At 41.4% G+C, this 21,458-nt stretch overlaps 1 protein-coding gene across 1 annotated transcript in view; it reads right to left on the bottom strand.

Moving 5' to 3' along the window:
* PLCH1 (phospholipase C, eta 1) overlaps positions 1–21,458 on the bottom strand; it is a 126,011-nt gene that overhangs the window by 25,460 nt on the left and 79,093 nt on the right. The window contains exons 7-10 of the mRNA XM_004682327.2: positions 20,247–20,450; positions 13,625–13,745; positions 10,097–10,268; positions 5,832–5,939 (exon numbers count right to left, since the gene is read on the bottom strand). Of these exons, the coding sequence (XP_004682384.1) occupies positions 5,832–5,939; positions 10,097–10,268; positions 13,625–13,745; positions 20,247–20,450 (605 nt within the window). The remainder of the gene's footprint in view (positions 1–5,831; positions 5,940–10,096; positions 10,269–13,624; positions 13,746–20,246; positions 20,451–21,458) is intronic.

Here is a 21,458-nt window from a genome sequence, read left to right as displayed (position 1 = left end):
AAAAAAAAAAAGTAACTGAAACATTCTCCCTGCTGTGCCACTATCCATCTTGGACAGAAGGAAGGTCAGAGAGATTGTGAGCGGAGTTTTCGATAACTACAAAGGTAAATCTGTACAAAAAATAAACTCTTTTATAAAAAGCGCTTCCTTTACTCAGGGGAAAAGAGAGCTATGGGACTCTCTCTCTGGGCTGGGGCTCATTGTGAGAGAAAATTGCTTTCTTGTCTCCAATCCCATCATACAATGAGAGGACACACACGCTAGCCCTGTGCCATGAGTTACCAGTACAGTTACTTTAAGATCACAACTCATATCAAATGTTTGGGCTAACGAAGCTAAGCCCTCATGAGATAATGACTTATGCAATTTTGAGATGATGGAGACAGATTTCCTTGCCTTCCGCCTTGCTCTGCTGGAATCTAAAAGGCCGAGCTCCCCATGCCGCTCAGCTCCTCCACCTCATTTGCATCTCCCTGGTTGGACCCTTTTCCACCACCTCCCTAAGCCCCCCACTCACAGATAGCAAGCAGGGTATCCGCGACAATAACATGCACCTCACCCAGTGTCCATATACCCCACCCAAAGGCTAAGGCCCACTTTCTACTTGCAAGTTTGTTGCTGAGAGTTCTTTCTGTATAAACGCTATCGAACAGGCAGGTTTTCCAGTAATGCATTCATTCTCACCTTATTTTGTAAGAACACAGAAATAGAAATGTCCTGAGGGAAATTCGAAGGTGGGAAAAGAGGCTACTACAAGCTAACATGTTGAAGTTCCCCTGTGTTAACAACCTATACAGAATTATCTTTATGACTGAGGGACTTGTTTCACCAGAGCCCTCAGTCCTGTAGCAGATACAAAGGTAGAAAAAGACCCAGTGCATGGCATCAGGATGAGCAAAATGCCCCGTTATGCTAACAAAGTTGTGTGTACACAGATGCCCACTGGTGACCAGTGGCACAGGATTGTGGGGAGGAATGTAGCCTTCCTGCCGTACCAGGGAAATGACACAGTCTTCATGAGAACTAAAGGCTTCATCAGAGATGAGAAGGGCTCTCCTGTCACCACAATCTTGGTCACAGACAGTGAGGAGATAAGCTCACTGTGGCTGCTAAACCCAGACACTCCCCTGGTCAGCAAAGTAAGGCTGAAAATCCAGCACAGGGCCAACGAGTGCTACTGAAACGCTTATTACTGAGGCCCTAATTATTGACAACACCCCCTCTCAACTTGGGAGGGAAAAATATTTCCGCCTGTTAATCTTTTCCTCCTCTGTGATTTACACCACAAGAAAATTAGCCACTGCGGAGAACAAATAAATGGAGGTCGAGGTTACATTAATATATTATCATTCAGTCCTGGAACCCAATAGCACTATGAAAGGAAGCCGAGACAGACACTTGACCGCGAGACCTCCAGCTACTGGGCAGCAGTGCAGGGCCCGCAGCTGAGGAAGGCCATTTGTTTCCTGAGCCAGTGGGAGAAGACGCTGGGGGGGGGGGGAGAGGGAGAGCACGGCGGGGGGGCTGGAGGGGTACAGCCTTTCCAAGGCTCAGGACATTTCCACCCAAGAATAATCAGGGTTCCCAATTCTTTTTCTTAGAGGTAAATATGATCTAGGTCCTTTTATGGCACAGAAAAATTAATATGCACGCACGTTCTTGATTTGTCTCCAGCGTGCAGTGAAAGGCTGACTGCAAAGCAGGAGGCCAGAACAGGAGGGGCATGGCTCAAAGGGAAGGAAGCAGCAGGAGAGGAGAAGCCTGGTTGGAGGGGCTATCCCTTAACACGGGAGCCTCTCAAACAGTCGACATGCTCCGCTACACACTGAAATCCCTGGAGAGTGTTGACTCTCACGCCCTGGGACCACTCCAGGGGGTGGGTTGGGATGGGGACGTTTGAGGGCCTTTCTGCCATGCCAATGCAGAGGGGACGTTGAACACCTTAGCTTAAAAAAATAAGCCTGAAGTATCATCACCTCAAAGTGTTTCTTTTTCCCAAAGGGATATCGTCTGGCAACAGGAAGATAACATGTAAGTTGTCCTTGGTGAGTGGTGTGGAACTTTCCATGCTTATTACCTGAAGGTTTTGGCTGATAAGCAGCTGCTTCTCAGTCAAGTCCTGCACTCACCACTGTCCTCTTCTGTCTCCTGCCTGCTCCTCCAGCCCCGTTAATGCACCTTCCAGTACAGGACTTAGATCCGTGAGAGTCGTGTGGCTAAGGGGGTGCTTCCATAGGTTTTCAGTCACTTTCCTCTCCCTGTGCCATGTTGCCAGAACACGACAGCATGGCTGGCATGTGAGTTCACTGTCTGAGGGGACACTCAGTAGCAAGACTTCACACCTGGTCAGGTAAATCAACCCTTCTATGATCACGGACAAGTCTTAAACCAACAAGATTCATAATACTTCTTGATATGATTCACATATCATAAAATGATTAACTTAGGGGAAAAAAAAGATGAGTCTATACTAAAAGTAGCTGGAAGGGAGGAAAATGTTTAAAATATTTAGTGTGAGACACACAGATTGAATGACAGTCTTAGGGAATCAGATTAACAACGTCGTCACATGCTATTCTATTAAGACTGGTTAAAAATTGTTTATGGAATGAACTTTTTCTAAGAGATAAAGAGCTGATATTTGTGTATAAGAGGCTGATTAAACACAGATTAAGAGAGCACTGAAAAAAAAATGTGATAACTGAACACAGCAGGAAAAATATCTGTGAAGTTGAAAATGGGGGTGGCAAGTCTGTAAGAGCCAGACATTAAGATGGTCCCATAAAGAGGAATAATGGCGAGGTGACCCTAGAGTCCAATCTGTTAGATTGCCCTACTGCAACCGAAAGGAAACTATCCTGTGACTGTAAACTATGACTCTTGATTGACTGAACACACCAGTTTTACCTTCTTCTCTATCCATCATGAGTCAGATTTTCTCTATGACCAAAGTCACAAACTAATAGGAGGCCGTAGCTAAAAGGATTTAACTAATTCAATACAAGCAAGCACTTATTACATGAGCAAAAAATATTTGGAGTAATTAGAATCCCTTAGAAGTAACAGCAGATACTAGCAGTAAGAGGGACTGCTGAGAGAGTCCAGCCCCTGGTCTGCTTTAAATTCTACGAAGGCAAAGATCTGTGCTGCTTGGACTACTGACCTCAGCCTCAACACCTACAGCACGGTGGTCACATCCCACAGAAGGTGCTCAGTAATAGTTTGTTGAATGTGCAAGTGGTCTTCCTTAAGCCTCATGAGAGTTACTATTCCTGTGTCCATGAATGCGAAACAAAAGTCATTATTAATGGCAGTAAACTTGCAAATTTAAACACATTTAGTTAACTTAAAGCTGAGATTAAGAATGCCCTCCAAGGTAATTATTGGGTTGATGTAAACTATGTACTTGTGCAGAAAAATGACCAAGTATTTGGTTGAGATCAGACAATTTACCTTCAACATTGAGATAAGGCATTTGAACCCTCTGTTGACAAGTATAAATTGACTGATCATAGGATAACACATTGGATTCCTAAAGACAGTATTTTCTTTTCTCAGGAGAACTAAAACAGAGAAAAGAGGCTTGAGAAAGTGGAGTAAGACTCTTACATATGTCCATTAGAAGTCTGGTTCCTTTTTACCCTCTCCTATGTCCAACAAAGAGAGCACTGTGGCACAGGGGTGATATGTGATGGGAAACCCGTGGGGATTACAATTGAGATGAAAAAAAAATGTGCAAAATGATGTAAAAATAAACTTTTTAATAAAAAAAAAAAAGAGAACACTGTGCAACTGTTCTATTCAAGTACTCTCTATTTCACCTAAGCCAGAATTCGAGAATCCAAGTGAAAGATCATTTCGATCTTTACAGAATCGTGTTCTGGCCTATCAGCCTGGGTGAGTTCCTATTAATCAATTCAGACACTTTGAAGATAAGAGGAACTCAGTCGGATGTTTTCACAGGTAAAGTGACTATGAAACTATAGTTAACAATTCTTATAACTACAGCTATTTCACAGTGAAAGTTAGAAGGTTTATTGACATTTGATGACAAATTATATAGGTGGATAGATTTAGAAAACTCTGGGTTTTTCTCAGAACAATAAATCAATCCATGGTGATAGTTAAATTTCCACCACTCCTTTTCACTAAAATCAGTGCCTAAAACACATAACTCCATCAAATTAATTTCTCTGATCCTTTTTTTCAAATGATAGACTACTCTGAGTTGACAACCAAAAGATTTGGAAAGCAAGATGCAAAGAAAATAAAAACCAGAGACAAAAATCTAGTTTATAAAATAAGGTTAAAATTACAGAGCTAGCTTAAAAAAAAAATTACAGAGCTAAATTATCCATAATCTCACATAATTATAAAAATATCAAGTATTGGCCCTCCCTGATGGCACAGCGGGTTAAAGCACAGCACTAAGAAGCTAAAGCCACTTCCGCATGAGTTCGATTCCCGCCTGCCCCGGAGGTGACCACATGGCAAGGCAGACCTCTCCTGACCCGCCCGCTGCTCCCCTCAGCAGTGTACTTCGTGGATCTGCCTGTTCTGCTCCCCACTCTGTCTCTGGTGAATCCTCTCACCGCCACTGCACCTCTAGCCTGTACCCCAGTTCTGTATGAATAAATAAGTAAATCTTTAAAAAAAAGAAAATATCAAGTATCTGTAAAACCAAAAAGGAAACCACTTAAAATATTAAGTTTTCGCTTATAGGAATCTAATGAGATTAATTTCTGTAAACCATATTTGTCAGTGGCATTTAATTAAGCTCCTATAAACTATTAAAATGCAAAAGATTAATACAGAATTAATTCACTTCAAGCTCAATCTTATCCAACTCATTCCTTTTCAGCTCACTGAAGCCAAAGGCAGTTGTGTCTACTAAGATTTCAGTTGTTGTTAAGCTCTTGCTCCTTTGAAAATTATGCTGGCTCCCTGTGGTATATTCAGGAGCCATCACTTACCTATTATCAAGAAGAAAGAGGACTGTTCTTAACAATCAGATAATTCAAGTCAATGATGTAAATTAGAAGATTTTATACAAAATGTATTTGAGGGCACTGTAACAGACCTAATAATGCCGAGAGAAATACCACTTTTCTGTAGAAATGAAACTTCAAACTCTGCAACAGACTGACATGAGCAGAGCCACTCTGGTTGTGAGGTGCTTCTTGCCATCATGTGAGCTGCAGAAGAGAGGCTGGGCAAAAAATCCTACCGCCACCTCCCTCACCGCCACCCAGGAGGGTGTCTCTTGAACTAGCATTCCCCTGGGATAACCTTGCTACACTGTGCTTTTCTACAGAGCTCCTTGACTTGCCACAAAGGGTTGAAGCATCAACCAGATAAACAATACCATTTTAACTAGGATATGACAGATTAATGATTTACCCAAAAGTCCCACATCTGGAAGAGCCCTGGTTGGGGGCAATTTCCCAGGGCAAGGATGGGTACAGCCTGGGCAGGCGGCAGTATCAGGGGCTTCTGACACCATTGAAGGAGATGATGCCAAAGCCAGCTTACTCTACCAAAGACATGACATTTCCAACTGCACTTTGAGTCTTGACTAAGCTGTATTTGAGAGGACGTTATCCCTGAGAAGAGGGTCAGATGGGTTTATCACTAACATTCCTTCCAACCCTAAGAAACAAGAATCTTGACCCATTCTTTCAACAAATATTCATGTGCCTGTGTGCCAGCGAACAAGTAATTCTCAATAAATACCACTTTTTATCGACTGTCACCATATTCATAAAAATTCCAACACAACAGCAATTTTTCCTGCAGCACATGGACGATAAGACTCAGGCTTTGGAACTTACATAATGGAGTTTGAACTTGCACTCATCTTCAATTTCATCTGCACTGTCTTCATCAGAAACTTCCCCTTCCTCTGCATCATCCCCAAGGTGATATGGCAACTTTTTGCCCTGAAATGAAACAAGACACCTGCTTTTAAAATGAGTATAAATTCACAGCCAGAGGAGGAAGCAATGCAGAGTACACTGACAGATAAATGGATTAACAAAAGGTAGTCCAGGTGTACAATGGAATACTACACAGCCTTAAAAGGGAAGGGCCTTCTGACACATGCTATAACATGATGAACCTTGAGGACATCCGGGTAAGTGAAAAAAAAATCATCGCACAAATACTATGTAATTCCAATGATCTGAGGAACCCTGGAGACAAGTGCATATAGACAGAAAGTAGGATGGTAGTTACCAGGAGCTGGGCAGAGAGGACTACAGAGAGTTGGTGTAGACCTTTGATTTCACAACATGCGGAGTTCTGGAGGGGGGTTATTTACAATGTCAAGGTACTTACGTACCTTGAGCTGCAAGTGTAAAGCGAGTAAGATCGTAGGCAAATTTTATCTTATGTGTATTTTACCACAAATATAAACAGTGGCAATTGAAAACAGAATGTGATACCTCTTGGCCTATCATGACCTCAAACTAATTAGGAGACATCTAATTTGGACTGGAGCAAAAGTAGGGGGAAGAGGCTATCACAAGGCAGGTTTATTACTTTCAAATGAATATAGTGAATTAGGGACAATACATTTACAAATAAACAATCAGATCAGGCATCTTTTAAAAGCTAAATGACTCTTCAGGGCAAGCACGGCCTACCCCCTGCCCTCGGGGCAGGTGGTTGAGCCCTTTCTTCCACTCCTTGTGCCAGGCCAAGAGACCCCTGCCCAGATGGAACATGCCCTCACATGACACATTTTAGAAATCAGGAGCTTTATGACATCAGGAAACAATAAAATATAACAAGAAACCCAAGTTATAGAATTACATCCACAAAATGACCCTAATGATTTGGAAAAACACAGGCACCAAGCATGGCCAAAGATTCAGAGAATCTCTTGGTAAACATCGCTGTGGCTAATACTTATTTTCTCCTTTTCCCAATTTATATTCAGGAAAAGTAAAAGTGAATAAAAAGCAGCAGCAGAGAGTGAATCCAGGGTCTGATAAGGTTCCCAGGGCAGCGAACCATCTGTATCAGTACAGCTTCTTATTTGCAAGCAGAAATATTAATAGGAAGCTGAATTGCTCCCAGAATCTTCTAAAGGGAGTGAGGGAGGGTGGAAACCTCTAAAATAGCCCTAACGGTTCCAACCTCTCATTGCTCGTGCCCTTCTACAATCCTTGCCCTTGAATGTGGCCCCAGGGTCCCACTTCTGACAAGGAGATATGGCAGGAATGATGGATGGCACTTCTGGACGGGACCATCCAGCTCGCCGGCCTTCATGCCTCTCCTCTCTAGAGCACCTTGATTGCAACCTCTTGAGAGGGACCTTGACAGAAAAAAGGACCTGCCAGGGCAAAGAAACTGTAGAAAAATGTGCATTGTCGTGAGATGCTAGGTTTGGAGGTACATTGGCATGCAGTTACAGCTAACATGGCCACCAACCAACGTGATGGGGAGGAATTAACTTCAGAAGACACTGTGAACAACACAAATAAGCTCAGAACTTTTGATTCTATTATTCACAGAGTGGATGCCAGGAACTAACTCCAGAGACGGTCCTGCACCCCAAATGCAAATGCCACCACCTCCGCCACCCCTCACGAGGGTGGCGTTGGCTTGGGTTCATCTCCCCTACTTCTACTTTGATGTCTGAGTCACATTCAGTCAAAATGGTGGCAGCTGGACCGTGTGCCCACACCCTGGCTCAAAGAGAGGCAAGTGTCTGGCATTTTTAGTTCCAGTGAAGGAACTCAACAAAACATAGGGGAGGGGAAGAATTCCTTCAACATAGAAGGACACTCATATGCCTGACAACCAAAAATAGAGGTACATTTCTAAATACCCCAAATGGACCAGTTTTCTCTGAAGTTGAGCTCCGGTGTCATGCAATACTCCTACTCTCCATGCTATTACTGGCCCTTCTTCAGCTTTCCGAATCTTCCCTTCAACCCACTTCCTCCCTCCATAGCACTGCAGAACAGGAAATATTTTTTGAAAAATCCCCTTCCCAGGGTTCCTGTACCTTCCTAATACACAAAGCTCTTGACCTCAGGTCCTAAACACAGGGGTGGTATCAAAGCTGATTCAATCATGAATTAGATGAAAATATAAATTATATCAAGAATACAAATTCTTGGGGTTTGGAGGTTTAAAGATTGTCTTAAGCTTACAAAGTGCTGCTTATAGGATTAAAAAGGTGAGAATGAACTTGCATCTGTACCAATATTATATTATTCCTTATAGGTATCTGCTGTCTGCAAAGTGACAACTATACTCTTCTTTTTCAGGAAGAATACACACACACAGACACACACACACATTCCATATATATTATATAATATGACCTATAAATACATATATGTGTATAGATGAAATATATATTTATGAGTCGATTTAAAGAGGCAGAACTTTTCACTTCTATCTATGCCATCGCTTAAAACAAGGTAATTCTGAGCTGAGGCATTCATGTCCATGCATTATTTTAAGGGTCCAGAGTAGATGAAAATGAAGACCCACCCAACAGTTGGAAAGTGTATAGGATGCAGCTATAGTAGTAAACACCTCACCCATCTCCAAAATAGCTAAACAGCCGTTAAAATGCTGCCTTTGGGCAGAAACTGCTCTGACGCTAATGGAACATAGGAAAATTGGTTCTCTTGTTTTTGTCTCAAATGGGAATGCACCGGTGTTAAATCTAGGAAACCTCAAAGTCTAAAGAATGCTGCTACTTGCAAGTGGTCCTCAGAAGCCTTAGCTGTCCACAGTACCCCAGCCTGTTTCTGATCGGCCCCTAGCGTCCGGCTACACTTCGTCCACACACAGCCATGAGCCCAGAAACATTCTGCACAATGACCTAAAGTCTAGGGATGCAGAAGGCCAAAATCTGTATCTGAAGTTCTACTGTCCAAAAGGGAGGATTTTCAATCAAGGCATTTATTCTGTACTTAACCTCCTGCCTGTTAGCTACAGACCATTTAAGAAACAAGAAAATATTTACACAGTTGTCACTGTGACATTTAGCTTTCTAACCCACCACAAGAGTTTGCTTTAGCAAAAACTTAAAATTCACCTCTTGCATTATTTGAAGCTTTTATTCAGGAGGCTTCCACACATACAAATGCCTGACAATGCCTCTTTGATGCATGCAGTCTACAGTTCTCGTCTGACAGAAAAACAGGCTGAGACTAATTCCAAAGATGGAGGTTTCGCACCGTCCGCACTTGTTACCCTCCCTTCAAGCCTCTAAGAAAGTCTTGCTAGGAAATGACACTGTTTCACTGACATTCCTATGTCTCCTATGTGATAACTGGGTATTTGCACACACCCCTGTTAAGATAAAATAGAATCCAGCTTGAATGAGAATACCCTTCTGCTCTTCCTAGGGTTTCTTTTCTCAGAACAATCCAATGATCTAAGCAGATTTTAGTCCAAATACACAAAATTAACTGGAATTAAGCAAGATCACAAAGTCAGTTACCTGAAAACTCAGGGAACTATCTTTCTGGCTAGTCCTTGAATTAATAAGTGTTCACAGCAGATAGTAAGTTTCCTCCCTCAGAAAATCTGTTATGAAATACCACTCTGTTCCCCTCCCCCTGCTTCACAGGCAGACAAGTCCTGTGGGGCATTATGTCTGAGCCTCTGCTCCTCTTTGAAGCCAGCTCTTCGCACTTACATAACCAAAGCTGATCAACCATGAAGATCTTTTTTTTTTTTGACAGACAGACAATTATTGGAGCTTGAAATGGGAGAGAAGAATCTGAAAGAAATACTTTCAGATATGGACAACAGGAAACTTCTCTTGAACCCCAGGCTCCTACGCTCACATTTTTCCCCATTGTGAACTATCAGACTAAATATTAAATACTTAGCTTACTGTATCTCATAACAAGTCACAGAATACATGCTCAATCAAAAACAGACCTTTCCTGAAGGTGTGACTGTAAGTAAACTGGGAAAAGGTACATAATTGAACCTGATAACCCTCAGGCACTGAATAATAACTCTCTTTCTAATTTTTGTGGGGGGTGGGGAAGAGCTCAGAAGGTCACTAATGCTTTTTATTGTCACTAATGCTTTTTATTGCGTTCCTTGAGGTAATTACCTTCACTAGGATTTTGCCTTTCAAACTCTGAGGGCTAGGGAGCTGTTTGGTCTCTCCTGTGTCTACAGCTGACAGATCCAGCTTATCTTGGAATATTCCTTTCAAGTACTGTGCAATCTTCCGCTGCTGCTGGACGCTGCAGTGATTCTCAATGGACAGGATAACCGGGAACCTGGGGAAACAGAAATACACTCTGAAGGTGTCAAGCACAATCAACTCACACAGGTTTTTAAGAATCATTCCATTCTTTATTTATTATGTCCTTACTGTCCTAGTGACAGAGGTGTGGCAATTAAAATGCTTCTAATATAAGACAGAAGATAGAAAAGATTTTTTAAAAAATTCCTCTAACCGAGAATATTTTACCAGGTGTGATGGTTGAACAAAATACTAATCCATATGGGATGCCTTAGTGTAAAATTTTACATCACACACACACAGAAAGAGTACATAGGTTATGTCTCTTCAAAAAAAAAAAAAAAAAGATAATTTTAAGAGCAGCAAGAAACTTCAAGAAAGTGCATATGTAAGTTTGTCTTATTTATCCAAAATCCTGGAGACAACTAAGAAGCCAATGAATATTATTAAGCACAGATATTAAATACAGATCAATGACTATTACTTAAATGCAGATAATACATGATTAGCCACAGTTTGAAAAGTACTATTGGGACTAACATAAAGGAACTTTATTTCCTTTATGACTTAGTTTCCTAAATCAGACACAAATCATTTATGTAAAATTTTATACTTGTCTTGACTTTCAGAAAGGAGGAAAAAAAGAACCTCAAGCATTCACTCTGCCTCACTCATGTTCCTGCACAGAGAGTGAGACCCAAGTCAAGTGATTTCCCAAGACAGTCAAGGAGATAGGGGCCCAGGCAGAAAGGGAACCAGGACTGGTGATGTGATCATTCTTCTCTGACTTGGTTATTTTCCCCTCTTTGAGTTTCTTCTAATCTCCCATCACCTATCTTCCAAAGTAATGGGATATGCAAACCATTATATAATTGCTTTAATCTGTTCATATAAGGGAAAATTGTTATTTCTGAGCTCACATGACAAGCACAAACCTACAAAATGAGCTACGACCTCCTGAAATTGCATTCTGCCCTCTTTTATAAAATCTGATTCCGGGGTCAGACAAGAACTAAACCAAGGAAACTGAAGTAGGTCTGTTTATCTGACTATAATCCATTTGCTCTTCTGTATTCACATGTTTTTTACCCCAGGGTGTTAGAGAGGAAAAACAACAACAAACTAACAGTCTTGAGTTGTCTACATCATCACATCAGGGAATGCTGATGATAAATTTTTAAATTATCCATCTGTTTGTAAAAAGTGTTTGTCTAAATATTAGTTATAACTCAATAAGAATGCTTGTCTGTGTCAAATAGTGCTTGGTGTAAAGCAACGCTTCTCAGTAGGAGAGGGGATGATAATGACCTCCCCCAAAGGGACTCTAGTCAGTATCTGAAGACCTCCTTGTTGGTCGCAGTCTGAAGGGTGCTATGGGATTTTAGGGGCAGAGGGAAGGATGCTGCTAACTTCCTACAGTGCACAAGACCACTCTCCATACCAGTTATATGACCGAAAATACCAGGAATACCAAGTTTGAGAAGCTGTGGTGTAAGAGGCAACTGAAGTTTAAGAAAGAAAAGGAAAAAAATCAACTCTTAAACCCTGCTAAACAAACTTAGTAACTGTTTTGATTTAAAGTGTTTTTCTCCCAAGAATTCCCAAACTTGAACCTCTACCCAGTGACTGGAGGATCATCCGAGGCATAGGGGAAGGAGGTCTTCTTAACACCCCAACTCACGTATGGGAAACAGTGGCCAGATTACTTCAGCAACTTGCTTAGACTAATATCTATTGGGATAGCAATGACCCGTCAGAAGCCAGCGCTTGAAATTCTCCCACATAGAAGACACCACAAACCAGACTTGCTATGCAGCAAATGTCTTAGTATTTCATCCTCATGGTTAATTAATATGCCCAATTAGTAAAGACATTTAAAGCCACTAACTTATAAAATTAAATTTATGAAACTGTCATTTTAATTTGCTCCTGTAATTCAAAATCATCTCTATGAATGGTATAATGCAAGCATTTGTTGGACAATAAAGAAGGAATAAGTCATAGTCCATGTTTTCAATGAGTTCACAATCTCAAAGACTTACAAGAAGGCACACAGCCAACAATTTTAATAGGATGCTATGTGATCTGGTAGAAATATGCTCAAGGTGCTAAGAACAAATGGAGATTTAAATCAACTATCTGTGTCGATACATTTGCCAGAGTGACAATGCTCTAGCAATCTTGTAGAATGAACAAGCCAGGAAGGTGGAATAATGTGGTGTTCCAGGCAGAAAGACAGCACATGTGTGAGGAGGGAGTTGTAAACATGCTGAAGCCACTGAGGAATGTGAAAAAAAGCTGATAAAGGCAGAAGTCTGTCTCTGTGGTGCAATGATGGCAGAAGAAAGAAGAGGCCAGGCCTTAAAGGGCATGGAAGACATTTCTGTCCTACAAGGAGTTTAAAGGACTTAAGGATTTCAACATCACGCTCATGTTTTCAGAAAGAAAAATACTCTATCAGTGCAGAATGAACCGAAGCGGGAGTGAAAATGAAGAGAAGGCATTAGTCAAAAAAACATACTATAAGAAGTAAAATTATCAGGAACTAACTCTAGAAGATTCCAGCCTCTGGCTGAAGCCTCCGGTAGACAGTGTCGATGAAAAGGAAACAGAGCAAGAAGAGGTGGCAGAATGAGGTGGCAAGTTGGGGTGAGGGGGTGTAAGCACCTGGCAGTAGAGCTCACATCTTTGTTCAGGGCTGTATCTCCCCGCACCTTACAGTGTTCTACTAGGAGGAGATCAATAAATTTGTGAATAATGACATTTCTCATTTTGAGGTACTGAAGGGATACACTGATGATTTTTTAGCCAAGAATATTTCCATATAGATCCAAAACTTGAGAAGTTTGGACTTACAGGCAAATAACCAAAAAGTAGATCAAAGGCAACGAGTAAGGAAATACTGATTATTAAAGGAGAAGAAAATGGAAAAGACCAGAGGCCAAAAAAAAGAAAAAACAGAGGAGCAAAGTTATCAATGGAAGAAAATGTTATAATGGAGTGAAAACACTGAACAAGAAAAGAATCAACATACCAAATGCCAAGAAGAGTCAAGTTAATATGAGGACTCTAAACACTCCCATCTTCTTGGGACAGTCAGGTCTAGAGACCAAGATAGAATTGTCACTTTGTGTTTCAGATTATAATATAGAAATTAGGTATCAGGTTTAGAAATGCTGAGGTCACATTTTCAAGAACATGCTTCAGGGAGGCACAGCCTGAGAGACAAATTAAGGAACAAAGGGAACATGAGACAGCACACACTTGGAACCCACATGACCTGTTCCCGGCATTTCTTATTTGGGAAGGAAGGAGAGGAATGAGGAAATAAACAGGGAAGAGTGTGTGGTTGCATGGCCAGGCGGCTGAGCCCTGGTGCTGCTCACTTACTCGTTCTTCACAAAGGCGTGCTTGTTGATGGTCTCCACAACGTCTCTGAAGAGAATCTTGGAAGTGAGAGTGTAGCCATGGTGCACTACTGGCTCTCCATCGGGGCCATCCCAGCAGTCAACTGCCAAAAACAGAACTTTACATCAACAACCCAAAGGTGTTGGGGCTCACTAACATTTCTGGAAATCTCAGGCAAACATTATTTTAGGTCTATTATTTGAGATCATACATAATGTGATTACAACAAAGATGTCATACAGAGAAATGGATGGTCTGGCCCATTTTTCAGAATATTTCAGAGCACTCATAGTTACTGAAATGTCATATGACAAGCAGCCTAGCTTTCATCAAAAACTCTCATTCGACACTGCTCTAACTCCAATCAAGTGTACTCAAGAACAGTGATATTTCTTAGCAGGTTGTTTCTCTACTAATTTCACTTGTTCAGTAATTAAGGTTTCAAGTCACTAATGGGGTTTCTCATTATTTCACACTTAAACTCATTATATTTTAATTAGGTATATTTATATTATATTAGCTCCACAGTAATATAAAATAACATTGACTTTGTAAATTCAAATTCTCGACTCTGCCAAGACTTACATCTATAGGCTAATGATTTAATTATTTAAAACCTCACATCCCCTATCTATAAAAGAAAAATAGTATTTACATCATAGGTATAAATTTATAGCAGGTGTGTGCTCAATTGACTAATAAACATCCTACAGCATCTCCTGCCCCCCACCCCCACGCCCCAACATCCCAGTCGCTTAGACTTTCAATGGCCTGTTCCTCTTCCATGTTGGCACATGGCTGGACTACATTTCCCAGTCACCCCTGCAGTAGGACAGTCATTGAAATGTGAGCAGAAATAATGCACTCCATGACCAGGACAGTTTATGAAACCTACCCTTCACAATTATCATTGCTTTTTCCTGTCTGTTGTGACTTTAGAAGCCATGTGCTACCAATGGCACAGCCACACAACAGAAAGAGCCTGGACCCCTACGACACTGCTTGACAGAGTCATCCCTTATGGGGGGATGTGGTGACATACATCTGAGGAGGTGTGCATCTATTCCCCTCATCATATAGTGCTGCAAACCAATAAAACAAAAAAAAAAAAAGTAAAAATAAAAAGATTCACCCATCAGTAACATTCATTTTTTTAAGGAAAAAAAAAAAACTTCAATTGTTTTTAAGACAAAGATTTCAGTTTTGATTGTGAAACGAACTAGTGCGCTTTAATACATATCCTAGCTGCTGTCTGATAAATTTACCTTATTCTCTCCAATACCCACCTCACAGATGCCCAGGTAGGCAAGCTTCCTCACACACAGTCTGACACCCCCACCCCATGCCTTTGCTTCTTTCATTTAAGGACTGACATGCCCCTTTCATTTTCATAAATCTCACGGGGCTAAGCTAGGAGCCCCATAGAACCCTGCCAACTCAAATGCAAAAGAGTCTGGCAGGTAACAAAAGATGCTGCTGAGAAGACCATGCTTTGGAGACACACAGAATAGGGTTAAATTGCTCCTGTAGGCCTGAAAATGAAGTCAGATGTATCAAAAGCATCTTCTCAAAGAAGTCCTGGCCCTCTTTTGGTAAGTCTTCAACATTCTTCGTCTCTGGATATAAGTGTAGAAAGTGTGAACATATATTTCAAAAATATCTAATTTTAGTAATTTATAACATTTCCCCTCCATACCAGAGGGGAAAAGCATAACAGGATTTCTCAACATGACTATCTTTACAAAAAGACTGCAAAATAGCAAAGATAGTGCCACATGATTGATCACACACAAGCATGGTGCCTTCCTGCTCATATCACAACCCAGGCAGAATGAGCTTGAGGATGGACTCCCTGATGTTTAGTGTTGGGGCCTGCTTCCATCACTGGTCTGTTAAATGAGGATTGTAACAGTGTCAAAAACTGCCAGCATTCACAGCCAAGTCTAAATGGCAGGGAACTTTCCTTCAAGAGTTAATGGTGTACTGGGAACGCTGGCAAGGTAGAAATCTTCAAAACCAATTCCCCTCACTTCAAAACAGCCCAGGGCTGTTTCTCAATATGGTCATACATTAGTGGTCCCCAAAAGCAATCGCTAAAGAGCTGGTCACTTCTAAAGACCACCCAAGCAGCTAACATAATAGCTTTCCATAACAGAACTTAACAACATCCCATCCTGACAGAGCTCCCAGATGTAACAGAAAAGGTTGTAAACCGATTACAAGTGCAATGCAACATCAATTCCATAATGAGCGTAAAAATCCCTTGGACAGAACATCCATATTTATTAAGCAACTCAGACTAAAAAATCAAAGGAATCAAAGGCCATGTAAAAAATGTTATCACGATGGTTTACTGACAAACCCACTTCAGCAGAATAGACTTTCCAGCCTCCCCAAGCTACTTCGTCTATATCCTGACCAAGAACATTACTGCAGCTGAACTAATGGAAATGGAAAACAAACACCATCAAAACAGAAGCTGGAAAGTGGAGAAAGTCTTTGGGCCACAACACAAAGAAACTGTCCAGAATCATTACTCTCCCTCTCCCAGGGCGATGCTGGCAGGCCTGCTTCCAAAAAATATCCCTCCTTCCAAAAAATATTGATGAGACCTGCTACATCCTATGAATCAGGTCTTTAAATCCTAACTGCAGCTATTTAAGAACAAATGCAATTTCATTGGACCCATGGTGGAGAGAGGACAGCGGGCTGGCCACACAAAGATGTCTCTGGGCTCAGTCTTCCCATGAGAACTAAGATTTCTAATCAGAGGACTAAGACACAAAAGATCATGTTATCCAACATGAAGTGCTCAGAGCACTGAAATATTTAGACATGAACCCTAATCACGAGCTTAGCCACTGTCACCCTTATGGCCACCCTTCACTCTGGGACTCATGACCCTTTCCCTAGACTGCCTAACCTGGGCCAGTGACCCTCATTTGCTGCCTGAGAGGCCCAGTCACATCACTTATCTCTCACTCCTCCTGGAGAACCGTGAAATGAGGGCGTCAAATCTACCTGATTCAAATGCCAGCTTCCAAGTTTCCCAGCTGCAGGACCTTGAGTCACTACCCTACAGAAGTCATCACTTAAGGAGATGACTTTATCTCCTTTAATGTAAGAATTAGGAGAGAAGGGATGAAAGCACTAGATAGGAATCTAGACCACCAAAAGGACCAAAATCATGGTAACCTATTCCAGTCCATTCCTCCCTCTAGTACATCGCAGGCCAACATGACAAGCACAATTTCAAAGAGAAAATAGATCAAGTACAAAGCTAACCAAGTCTGCCAGATATATATTTTTGTTTAATTAAAAAAAAAAACTTCCAGAAACAGTAAATTGATTTTCACTGTCCAGTTATGGATTATTAAAACAGTTACAGGGGAGGCATTTGTTGATACAAACTGGTGACAGAGGTATTTGAGAGGCTGCATTTTCTTTAAAGGTATCGCACAGCTGTGTGTATTCTCAGTGTGTGTGACTATCTGGAGCAGGCAGCCTTTTAGACTAGGATAGCCAGGTAGGTTGCTCCTTTCTATTACTCTGGTGACTTTCAGGAAGGAAGAGAAAGGGTCGAAGAGAAGGTTGATATTCAATCTCATCTACTGTATACAGTTTCTAAAAGTCTGCATTTTAAAAGTACAAGACCAGGGCCCTCCCTGGTGGCGGAGCGCGTTAAAGCACAGCACTAAGAGGCTTAAGCCACTTCTCATGAGTTCGATTCCCGCCCACCCCAGAGGAGATTCACATGGCGTGGCAGACCTCTCCTGACCCGCCCGCTGCTCCCCTCAGCAGTGTACTTCGTCGATCTGCCTGTTCTGCTCCCCGCTCTGTCTCTGGTGAACCCTCTCACCCTCTGCATCTCTGGCCTGTACCCCAGTTCTATATAAGCAAATAAATAAATCTTAAAAAAAAAAATACTATAAGACCACTGGGGGAAAAAAAGAGACTAAAAATCATTTGTGCCTTACTATAAACTATCTTAATCACACAATTTTCCTTCTTAATAACTCAAAACTAGAGTATTAGAAGTTTCATTCAGTAGAAATAGGTGATGATGAGAACATAGTTAACTTGAGGGAGACACTTTGAACAGAGAATCCAAAAGAGCAGAAGGCAGGGTGCCTGGAAGCCTGGGAAAGCAAAAGAAATCAAGCACAGGACACAGAATTTTCAAGACTGTGAAAATGCCAAAAACAGACTATCACATTCAAGAACCACTAACAGCCATCTTCTATATCTGGATTTCAAGATAATGTGAACAGTTAAAATGATGGACACCGATCACTGTGGATGCAATGAAAGGGGGCCCCCAGACACAGGGAAAGGTCAGACTGCAAAGTTTGTTGAGCATTGAGTGAACAAAGTGTTGACTGAAGGCCGAGAGCAGAATATCACCTCAAGACCTTTTGTCGCTTGTCAGATTTCTCCTTAAGTTAATATTTTATAAGCATCTTCATTATTTAGTTGCTGAAACTACTCAACTGTCAGTCACTATTGTCTGAAGGTGCTCTCAGCCATCTCTTGAAAAAATGCCATACATCAATGCATGAATTTCCAGGGCTAAATTCCCAGGAGAGTCCCGATAATTCTGTGTGCAGATAGTTTTTAAATATCTAGGATTTCTCAAATATATTAGTTTACCTTTCTAAAATTATTGTCACTTTTGTAGCAGAAAATTCTTCACATGAGAAACTCTCTGACAAAGAAAGGTTCACCCAGTCACCAGGCTTATCTCACAGTCCTGCACTGTCTCCAACTTGCTACCCACTGCTGACTCACAGGAGAGCCCCACCAAAACACAACTCCCGTTTACCCCAAGGACTTGTCATTTCATCAACAACAAACTCTTTTTTTAGCATCAAAATGTTTCAGAGTTCACCCTCAACTGCCTTGTCTTGGCTAACAATCAGCTTACCCTGGAGGACACTACTTCCTTTCTCACAGATAATTTTTGCAGAAATCATAGAACCAAAAGGTAGTCTCCAAGTCTTTGCTGTTAATTCTAAACAACTGTCATTAAAAAAAAAAAAAAAAATTCTCAGGCCCTTCCTGGTGGTGCAGCGAGTTAAAGCACAGCACCAAGATGCTAAAGCCACTTTCGCATGAGTTCGATCCCCACCTGCCCCGGAGGTGACCCACATGGCGCGGCAGACCTCTCCTGACCCGCCAGCTGCTCCCCTCAGCAGTGTACTTCGTCCATCTGCCTGTTCTGCTCCCCACTCTGTCTCTGGTGAATCCACTCATCCTCACAACTCTGGCCTGAAACCAAGTTCTTATATGAATAAATAAGTAAATCTTTAAGAAAGAAAAAAAAAAAAAACGGGGGGGGGAGAAAGAATATTCCATTTGAAAAAAAAAAAACCTCTTAAGACCTTATTTTATGTAGGTTGACTTTTCTGGTAGCTTCCAAGTGGCCTTTTCTATAGCAATTTTTAAGTGTCTGGTTTATCATTTTTGACAGCCACTTTTAGTTAAAACCTTCCCACCCTGCACTAAGTCTTCTTCTATACGTAAAATGCTTAGTCGCTCCCCCCCAGCAGACTAACCACCCTACCTTCCCATGAACTTGCCACCAGGCTACATAGCAAATGACACCAATCAACTCCCAGCTACCAAATGCAACCAGATTGGTCAAAAGAGGCCAATTTGTGTGAGCCGCCCTCATTTACCCTCGAGCTTTTTCTGCTTTAAACATTACACTGACTTTAGTCCTCCACAACATTACCCCCCTCAGTGAGAGTATACACTGATATAATTTTAACAGTTACATACAAAACTCAGAATTCTGGAATCTTTATTTTGCCTGAATCCTTCTATGGAGTTCAGATATTGTTATCCAATTGTTAAAATGTCCGTGTCAAAGTTAAAAAGGCACTGTAACCTCAACAGAAGCAAAACTGAAATTCATGTTCATCCTCTCTGATCCCTCATCTCTCAGGCCTTTTTATGAATCATTTCAGCAATCTTCCCACCATTCTTGCTTTGACATCACCTCCACTCCCTTCACAAACACATGTCCTAAAAAAAATTATCTTCCTACACTGCTGCAAATCTGATCCTGTCGCTTCATATTTTAAAGCACTTCAGTGGATCCTCATCACCAAACGCTAAAATTGAAATCCATCCCACAGCAGTCAAACCCCTTTGTGACTGACATAAATCTACCTTCCCTGCCTACCCAATTTCTCCTCACCTCTGACCTCCCACCTTACTCTCCATACCACTTCTCTACCATACGTAAGATTCAACTGTAAAATTCTCACACCATACTATTACTTTTAAAGTCCACCCCTCCTTCGAGACTATGAGTTCCTTGAAGACAAAAACCAAGTCTTACATTTCCATTCTTCCCCCCAGGAACCTACTAGCAATTTAATAAATGTTGACTAGTAGCTGGAACATAAAGTTTCTTGAAAACAATTATCTTGAACTATTTTTTTCTTTAATCAAAAATATCCCAATTTTTCACAACCGAAGGTGTGCTTCCCAACTTCGAGTACACATCTCCATCCTGACTGAGGCGTGAGGAGTCAGGCTAACTGGACCTGACTGACTAAGGCTTGTTCACAGCGCACCTCAGAGCTCCAGCACGTACCTTCCACACAGCGGCAGCCCTCCTGCAGCACCCGTGCGTACATGTCCACTTTGGACTGAGAAAGGAGCTGGTCCCCAGTCAGGTAAGTGTTGTGGGAGGATGCGATGTAGTAGTTGCAGAGGGGCTGGTCCATGTCCTGGTACACTTCATGGTGCAGTGGGTTAAATATGTCACAGGCAGGACTGCGCATGAAGTTCGTGAAGCCTTTGGAAGAAAGAGTGAAGCACCTGAGCCTTAAAAGTGTATGTATTCAAGTGACTCATCCAAGGACAAAAAAGTCAGAGTGTGTTCTTGGTGATTATTTTATGTACCCTTAGTTCAGCTCTCCTAGGAGAAACTGGGTCAATGAGAGACTTGCTTCACGTCAGTCGATGTCCAAAACATTGGGGGAGTAACAATCGATATACAACTTTGCAAAAATCAGGCTTGAGAACATTCAGTGAATGGAGAGGGCTTACTACAAAGCAGGTCAGTACCTATGTTATGCAAGGTCGCCCACCAGGTGTCTGATTTAGGGCTATAGCCATCTTTCTCCTAAGATATACAACGACCAATTAGCAATTTAATAGGTTATTTGGGTAACTTGGAATGGACTATTGTCAGTAACATAGTCTTGCTGGGGCATCAGGTCAAAAGTCAGACCTGGCCTAATTTCAAAATGCAATTATTGGTTTGGGAGGTGTTATGACTGGCACACTTCATACATATGAAACTGTGCTTGAAGATTAATGCAGGTCACACTGCGAGTTCTACAGTTTTTCAATTGTTTATGGCCAACGTTGACAAATCATGTTTAATTTCATCTTTAGGGTCCTAATAAGGAAAGGATTCCTTTCTTAGTGAAGGTTCAAATGAATTTATCTCCTCAAGTTCTTTTAAGATGATTTTTTAATGATATAACTGTTAAATTATTCTTCTTTATTTAACTACCCTTCACTCCATGAAGCAAACACATGGTATCAAAGTCCCCTTGTCTACACATGGTCTGGGAGTAGAGGAAATAGAAGGTCAACCAGCTGACATGAAAAGACAAGCTATGTCTTTGGATGGTACTGAGCACAGGACAGCCAGTGATGTTTCCTGAAGATAATCTCTCTGCCTGGGAGAGCCTCCTCTTGAGTAGGAACCTGCAGTTTATTAGCCCACATATTTAACTACTTATACATATATGTAGCTATGTTTATATTATTTATATATAAAATTCTATAAGTT

The sequence above is a fragment of the Condylura cristata genome, unplaced genomic scaffold (genome assembly GCF_000260355.1).
Source record: "Condylura cristata isolate star-nosed mole 26May11 unplaced genomic scaffold, ConCri1.0 scaffold00014, whole genome shotgun sequence".
Taxonomy (NCBI): Eukaryota; Metazoa; Chordata; class Mammalia; order Eulipotyphla; family Talpidae; genus Condylura; species Condylura cristata.
Note: the sequence above shows the minus strand (reverse complement) of the source record. Positions and strands in the feature narration are given on the sequence as shown.